Consider the following 9,176-nt stretch of genomic DNA (forward strand, 5'->3'; position numbering starts at 1 on the left):
TGGTTGTCGACCCTCCAGCCGCAAGCATTGGGGATGCCACTCCACCCAGAAGCCTCCGGGGCCAACCTGACCCCCCTCTGGATGATGATGAGTCCAGCCAAATGAGGGATGCCCCCCAGGTGGGGGAGGTTCCCATCCCGGAGCAGAGTGAGTGCTCCCTAGTCCCTTGGGAGCCCGGGAGCAGGAGCAAGTTTCGCCCCCAACCCGGAGTACCCTCGTCCCTCTCCTGGAGCCCTGACCGGGGGGTTCGTTTTGGCGGAGATGCCGCGGGGTTACCCTGGAGCTCGCAGGGTGCACATCCTGATCCTCCAGGAGTGGTAGGGTGAGCTACCATCACCCCTACGGGCGGAGGCCAGTTTTGATATGGCCTTGGCCGCCCGGCTGATTTTCATCCCGGCTGTTGCTGGGATGGGCGTTGTAGCGCCACCCTGAAGATCGGTGGTCCCACCTGTAGGTGGGACTGGCTCCCCAGAAAGAAGACGGAGGGGAGTGTGGTGTTCGTGGAACCATTTCCCGTACGAGCTGCCTAGTAGCCATGACGTCAGAGGGCGGGAATCCGCTCGCGCAGGCTCTTCCAGAAGCTGACAGCTACGAGACAAGATGTATAGGTGAGTTCGGGGCAACCCACGGTTATTATATAGATAGTGTTAGGTAGATAAACACCATACGATCGTTTACCGCTGATTTTACATCTTTGCACTTTCAGCAGTGGGGTAAGTGACGTAATAAGTTAAAAATAGAATATTACCTCTTTGTGATACGTTAGTATATCCCTTCTTTGATTTGACATATAAAACCAATACATTTAACATGTATAAACAAAAGGAATTCACGAATTTCCGAGAAATTCGTAGCGCAATTGAACGCCTGATTGCACAATTATGTATTGAATAGTATACGATTTGGTGTATTACCGTATGATAATAAACGAATGATTTTATAATTTGGTTAATAATGTATCATGACCCCGAATACTTAAGTCTGACCTAGCAAAGGGGCGTAATTCAAACTACATTTAGCAGAGTATAAAATCAACATGAACACGGATTTTTACTATGTTATTATCACAAAGCCGATAACTGGTACAGTAAATCGTAAAATCTCGGCAAATTCGGGGCGTGCTTTAAAGCACAAAACAAGATGTTTTGGGTTCTAAATAATGATATAAACTAACAGATTGATAAATAAGGAGTTCACTTTTTAAAGTATGTCAAGTTTTATCCAAAAATATCAAGAAATAAGGAATTACGAAAAGAAAACGTTAAATTTTAGCCGATAACTGGTACAGTGCCAGTATATATTGCATGTATCATATCAATATCGTATCGTATAATACAAAAATTGTTTCATTCTAATGACATAATTAAGAATAATGATAACGGGGGTTTCATGAAAGTTATGCTGTAATCTTTGATTATCTATGTTTTAAACAATGCTCTGTGAAAGGTACCCCGTAGAAGGAATGACGCGTATAGATTCATGTAATATTGATATGTAGTCCTTTGTAAATTACCACTGAACATATCATTCCGCCTTTTAATAAAAGAAAGTTCGTTATTTTCCCCTTCTATCTTGCTTGTACTCATGGTCATTGTTATAAGGCCACACCAATAGAATTTCTTGTTTGTCGGACCCCGTGCGGTCGTATTTAAAGAGAACTTTACAAATAATATTATTATTTATTTAATTTCCCGCATCCAGGAAATTCTGCGTTGTTTTCTGTTCTATTACCGCCATAATTTTCGTATTTTAAATAGTTTAAATATATAAATCAGAAACAAAAGAAAAAATATAACCGTTCGCACAAATTTATTTATATAACGCCTAAAAATTTTGACTACAAAAATAATAACTGTATTATTTAATCGCTCGTCCGCTCGTATATACCTTTTTTCACTGGATGTCCGACGAACTAGAAATTATATTGGTATGGCCTCATTAAAGTACAAATGTGTCTTGTATTTTTAGACAAACTTTTATCAAACAATAGAATTGCTCGGGTCAATAGATCGTAACACTTACTGTAGAACCGTTGCCATAAAAACTTTGAGAGTTAAGATATCCTATAACTGCACAGTCAGGGGTCGTTCTGGAATACTGTTTGCTAACGGGTACGTAATGCATATTATTTTCCGCTTTATTTCCCGTTAATTAACTTTCAAGTAATTTTTTTTTCATTAAGGTTTTATTTAGTATTCTTTTGTAAAGAAGTGTGATCACGTAAAAGAGAAAACAAAGGAAAGGTGAAGGATGGATAGATGAAGAACAAACAACTAGCGATTACCTTGAGTAAGATTTTGATAACTCTAGATGGCATTCGTTCCATTATCTGAGGATTAATTCATTAGCTAGTGCTATCAAAATCATAAAAATAGCAAGCCTATTATAAGCAATTCCATTTTTTCTTTTTTCTTCTATTTTGAAATTCATATTGGATAGGGTTTAAATCTTTCTGCAAAGCAGCGGTATGAATATTGTATGTACTACTGAAACCTGACTATGGTATACAACCGAGATGGATTATTTATTTTATACATGCAATATTGTGAAAAGTTTTTGAATATGAAAGAATTAATAAAAAGAAAATAAACTAAAGGTAGGAACATGCAGCATCAAACATTTCGTCCAATGATGAAATATGTAGAGTATATCCGTGTCTTTGTGACAAAAATGAGGACACATTTACCCACTAAATAGATAACGAATCGCAAAGTTTCATAACAACTAACTTCACATTAAGAAAAAGTTAACTTGTTTCTTTGTTCTTCTAAAACGTTAGCAGTCTTACTAGAAGCAATACAATATGAAAAAAAGATGAAAACTAGATTTATGTACATTATATTACATGCAATGTTAACACTATGAACGAAAAAAGTAAAAACAAAGATGTTGAACTATGTATTTTCATGAATGATGTGCAATGGACAATTTTTACCTTTTACATTTTATATTGTTTAACAAACTGTTGTGCCTCTATTGAAAAAAACATGACGTTAGGACACAAATGTTGACCCACTTAAGGCGCTTATCTAACAAGTACTTGCTGAGCAATGTGTTGTCTTGTATTTTGGGACATTACAATGTCAACGATAGGATTGGCAATGTTTATAGATAGTAACATTTGCCTCTAAAGCTGCCAAAGAAAAGATTTTAACTGCACTGAGTGCGGTCAATCTGCTATGATGTTCGTTTGCTGGTCTGTAAATTGTGTAGTATGTATTGTTCGTTTCATTACCTCTACCACAACTCTCGATTTATTTCTTGATTTTTTAAGAAGTGTGATCTGATAAAAGGCAACCAAGGAAAAAGTGAAGAATGGATACATCGATAATTGACGAAGAACAAACATCTAGCGATTATCTTGAGTAAGATTTAATATGTTTAGTTATGAATAGATGATATAACATAAAAATAAAAAAATATAGATAGCATGATAATATACACTACAAGAAGATAGAAATTGCTCTGTTTTATCAATTTGTTTTTATAATTAATATAACATTCATTATTTTAGGAGGGATGTTTAGTTTTTAATTAATGATATATGGTAGATTCCTCTTTCAAGAATATATCACATTTTGTTATACTTTGCAGTGATACACAGGTTAACACTAAGCCAATGCAATTTTTTTCGTCATTCCAAGCAAAGGGGTCGTAAACAAAGACAATAAGTGCAAAGTATATTTTTCTAATAAAGCAACATACACGGTATACTCCAGAGTAATATCATCAGGAAATATGTTTTTGAAAGGTTTTGACATATATATATAACTATTTTTATTGTAACCAAATAATATGGAATTAAAAGAGAACTACAAAAATACCATTCGTTAACATAAAGAAACAATAATAAATAATTTAATAACACGTCTCATTTGTAGATCACATGAAGAACCCGAGAGAAGACTGTTACATAATTTTGAAAACGTACTTCAGTTGATTCAAGTGGATACATTTTGGAATAATGTTGGTGAAACCCTTGAAAACAAGTACCCAAGGATAATAGAATCTCTGAAAGATAGGATGAAAGATCTTCAAAAGCATGACTGTGGAATTGTAGTGGCGGGTAATGCGTCTGGCTTTTTCAACTCTCAAAGAAGATTAACTTTTTAGAGATTACAAACTGCTTCGAATTATTCAAACTGTAAAAAAAAAATTGCTATACTGGAGAACCAATCATAATCAGAAAATCCAATTGATAAATTAATTAATGAAACTGCAACTCAAAACAGATGTTGCATGGTTGTATCGTTTGAATTCAAAAGTAATTTTTGCATATATTTTAATTTGCAGGAGAGACGAGCGCTGGAAAGAGCGCCCTGATAAATAAACTTATAGGACATGAAACCTTAGCTGAGGGTGTTTTAGAAACCACAGCAAAGATTTACAGGGTGAAACATTCCGCCAAAATTGGTGCAGTTAAATACCGAGTTGGAAATTCAGAACCGACGGAACAATTTTTTAACAGTGTTGAAGAATTGCAACAAATGCTGAAAAATCTTGAAAGTGAAGACACAAGAGACAACAATATTCATCTAGTAGATGTACTGATGCCATTCTCCAAAATACAGGTAAAAGTATATTTGGAAGTTTATAAGCATTGTCATCAGAAATATCAGCAAATATGAGTTTGCTATGAGGTGATTGTCTTTTAAATAAATGTTATTAATTAATCTAAAATTTAATGATTCGTGTTGAGAACAGAATGGGAACGTTACCATAGTGGACACACCAGGGATCGGTGACTCTATAGAGTTGAAAAAAATGCTAGAGGAATACATTTCTAAAGCTGTTGCCTTTATCATTGTCATGGATGTGTCTAGAGCTGGAGGATTACAAAGAGACAGGGTATGAAAATATTTTGGCTAATACGCATATACATAAGATTACATTTTGTGAAACGATTCTGTTGGAAACCATCCTTTGCTGCATATTATTTTCTCTTGGTAAAAGTCATGATTGAAACCCAGATCTGAAGTACAGCTTAAAGGATAACTCATGTATCTTTAATTAAAACGCCATAATTAAGCAATACATTAGCTTTTTTAATTAATTTACTCTAGAATAATGTTTAATATTTTATTTGGTATTAAAAGGTGAATAATTCTTGTTAAAAGTTTCTTCTTAAAATATCTTCCCAATTCAAGATTTATGTCAGCATATACAAACATTTTGCATTATTTTTTTTCAGGTTTTGTCCGTGTTGTCAACAATAGAGCTTAGTGCGTCAGACATGTTGTGCTTTGACTTGGAAGATACTTTGTTTGTCAGAAACAAATGGGATTGTATAGATGCTGGAAGACAAACGCGAGACAAGTTAAAAATGATAATAACTGATCGCATGAGAACAGAGTTACCATGGGTCAGAGAAAGCCAGATTTTTGATACATGTTTAAGGAAGGTCCGAGTTGATTCTTAAGCGATTGTTTTGTTTTTTTCGCTTTAATTTTCATTGGCAATTAAAGAGTCTTTGATTTTTGTATCTGACTTACTCAGTAGATTTGTTTTGGTTTCTTTCCAATATGTCCATTAGGACAAAGAAAATATTTTCAAAACAACTTTTATTTTGCATTTTTGGCGCAGCATCAGTTATGTACCACACATATATTTCAGCAATAACTAACTTTTTATCACGTTGTTTTCCAGACGACTTATATGTTATCCCCAGCTGATAAATCTGAGTACCATTCTCAATTTAAACAATTTGAAGAGGCCATACATATTTTGATCAAAAAGAAGGAGAATATAAGAATTCAAACTCATGGAAGGTATGTAGATTAATTCTACTTTCAAATTATTTGATAAATTATTAATTTACACTTACATTTGGACTTTTATATGACAATGATTGTTCTTTTCAGATATTTATCATGTGTGGTTTTAGAGGCTAGTAAAGTACTCTCCGAGGCACTGACTGCCAATCAAAAAGAAATAGACGGAAATGACATTACACTCCAAAACTTCAAAGAAATTATGACCAAAACTATGGAGGCAATAGAGACAGTGAGTTTTTATGTTGCTCACAAATATCACTTCCTCATTTAAAAAGAAAAATTACGTTCCAAAATTTTTTACACGGAACATATTTATACATGTACATTGATTTCTTAGTTTGAAAATTGTATCGGCATGAACTAGCCTAGCCTAGCCTAGTCAAAACATATCATAATTTTTTACAAGTTTAATTGAGAAGGTTTTAACATATATATATATATATATATATATATATATATATATATATATATATATATATATATATATATATATATATATATATAAGGCCTTTCAATGTATTAGAATTCATATTTATTTTTATTTTATATTTAGTTCCATTTAAATGAAGAAAAAATGGTGATGGCTATTTATGGAAAAATAATATCCAGTCTATACGAATACATTAATTCTGAGGAATTTTCAACACTAGTTTTGCAAAAGGAGCCAAAACTTGAGACGTTTTTAAAAATGAAAATTGATGGAATAGTTCACAAACGAATGGAAAGAGCTACGAAAATGTGGTTAGATGAAAACGTCCCAAAAATCGTTAAAACTGAATTCGACTTACTTATTCAAGATATAACAGATAAATACGAGGAAATGTCGAATATTTGTAAAAGTTTGGAAGGAATTTCGGAACCCAAATTCCAATATGGTATTAAGGAAGAAGGTTTTTTCTGGACTGTGGCAAGTGGCATTGCATGGGTCGGTCATAATTATTTCTGGAGTTTTTTCTTTGGTCCACAGGCAGTTGCAATTATTTCAACATTTTGGGTTGTTTCTACATTGTCTGTAGGTACCTTGGATATTACTAGACATATGTATAATGCCGAGGAAATAATCAAGGAATCATTTACAAAACGTGTTAAATCAATGAATAAAGAAAAACTGCATAAATTGTTGCAAAAGAATCTCGGCAAAGGCTTGCGTGAATTTCATCGACAGATTGTTACAATCGTGCTACCAAATGCGATCAAGAACATGTCTTTTTGCGTCGATTTATTGGAGAAAAAGAAAAAGAAAATGGAGAAAAAACAGGATGATTTCAAACATTTGCAAACAAAATTAGATCGTTGTCAGAACGACGTTGACAAAATGATAACATCTGTGCCACAGGTTTGAGTTTAAAGTCTGTTCAACAAAACATTGATGTAAGAAACTAAATAAGCTACTTACGAGGGAAAACTGGATTTGACGATTTGACAAGTCATGTAGTTGTAAATCCGCAAGCTGTAAGCTTTAAAGTGTTCCAACAAAAATTAAATGTATAAATTGGGTTGATGGATTGAATTTATTCTTCACAATTCATCGCATTTTCTGCTTTGAAATGGAGAAATTAGGGCCATACGACATCGTATCGATCAACTGATACGAGTTTTGTGTTAGTCTTATCATGAGGTGTGCAACATTCTTGATAACGACTTTTTTAGTCAATTAAATAACGCTCTTTAATCAGAATTAGAATATAAGGGCATTATTATACACCATTAGGAAAGTTACAATTTTGTTACGGCAACGCTTATTCTACATGTTTATTTGATTCTGAATTTTGAACGCCTCCATGAAGAAATATTGTATCATAATTCTCATTGATTCTGACTTGATTCGGACTTACATTTTTGCCTGAATGTGTTTGACTTTATTTGTTGGTCTACATGTTTGTAGCGAATTAGCAAGTTAAAGCCGCTTAAATTGTTGTTAAAAAGATTTCAACGTTTGTACTTTACCATTCCAATGAAATTCATATTGATAATTTTATTTGTGAAATAGATAAATAAATAAATCTAATTTATTTCTTTATTTTTATTTTTCCAACGGCACGAGTATTACTCGTGTGATTTAACTTTTAGTTATCAATATTACATTACAGAGACCTTCGTTTTCGAAAACTGAAGATTGTGCAAGAATAAAAGTAATTATCTGAGCCAGTATAAGATTAAACCACGCATCATCACATACATAAAATAAACGAGTACGAAGTCTGATTCCGCAACGTGTCCTCTCTGCATGACGACAAATCTAGGTGACCGAGTGGGCAGGAAAATATGCAACTTAACAATCTCTAAGGAGAACTGTTGACAGCAATCTAAACTACGCCATGGAACTGGCCAAATAGCATTGCTGTGTTCAAATTATTAACGTTTTATTAAGTACCTTATGCAGATTACTAAGATCAATCGGTAAATATGGGAAGAATTTATAAATGGAGGAAGTGTTAACAGTGTTGACATCGTTGCTTTTCATCATTCACAGAGATGTTATTATTGAAGCAAGTATGAAGCAAATTAAAAGCTTGCATATAATGTGCACTAAAATTCAGTTAGCTGTTGACTTGCAGCAGACTTGCTGCATATCTGCTGCAAACACAACAGTTTGGTTAGGGTACCTAATACTGAATCATTTTATAGTAAAATAATAGTGATCTTAATCTGTTTTGGAATTTAAGTCGCCCCTTTCATCGAATATCCATGTACAAGAGCGACTTGTTAGAAATTTTATCATGACCATCAAGATCACTAGGAAGCATGCGTCCTTCAGCGCTAGTATATCGGTATACCGGTATATTATAAATACATCTTACATTTACAAGGCAATTAATCCAAATAGTTATAAGTTGTTAAACATTTTATTTTATATCTAGAACAAGACACTGCATTTAAAAACGCGGGCATGTTAAGGCTTCCCGATGCGATATGTAGAAAGTCACTTGTCTGTACTTCATACGATATGACGTCATAATTAACTTCGACGTCACGATCTGCATTCCTGTCGATAGTTCTCAGGGAATGTATCTTAACGTTAAAAGTGAATTATATCAAACCAGTATAATACCGCATGTTTCCTTTATATAGATGTTGCAGTTATTTCTAGACGTACAGAATTCATTCATATTAAAAACCAGTATCAAATAATCGGCAGTTTTAAAGCTTCGTTTTAAGTTAAAGACTATTTATAAACTAGTGGTTTGGAGACTCTCCCTGCTACGTGTTAACAACTGAAATTTTAATGCATGTAAAACCAGCTTGGCGCAGGTGAAAGATCAACACAATTTTAGAATATTTTACGTAAAATTGGTAGAGAATATAAGTACCAATGTGAATCGTGCTGCGGAAACCTACGGATTTACCCCATTTTTTTGTAAATCGCTTTTGATTAGTAAAAATGTGCATTATTTTGATGAT

At 33.7% G+C, this 9,176-nt stretch overlaps 1 protein-coding gene across 1 annotated transcript; it reads left to right on the forward strand.

Moving 5' to 3' along the window:
* The first annotated feature begins 2,099 nt into the window (after window positions 1-2,099).
* LOC105318683 (transmembrane GTPase fzo-1) lies at window positions 2,100-7,698 on the forward strand. The gene is made up of 9 exons (XM_011415939.4): window positions 2,100-2,289; window positions 3,275-3,365; window positions 3,882-4,066; window positions 4,294-4,571; window positions 4,705-4,848; window positions 5,192-5,401; window positions 5,647-5,768; window positions 5,862-6,003; window positions 6,328-7,698. Exons 2-9 carry the CDS (start codon window positions 3,316-3,318, stop codon window positions 7,114-7,116), a joined length of 1,920 nt encoding a protein of 639 aa, XP_011414241.3. The 5' UTR covers window positions 2,100-2,289; window positions 3,275-3,315; the 3' UTR covers window positions 7,117-7,698.
* The last annotated feature ends 1,478 nt before the right edge of the window (window positions 7,699-9,176 follow it).

The sequence above is a fragment of the Magallana gigas genome, chromosome 1 (genome assembly GCF_963853765.1).
Source record: "Magallana gigas chromosome 1, xbMagGiga1.1, whole genome shotgun sequence".
NCBI classification, from domain to species: domain Eukaryota; kingdom Metazoa; phylum Mollusca; class Bivalvia; order Ostreida; family Ostreidae; genus Magallana; species Magallana gigas.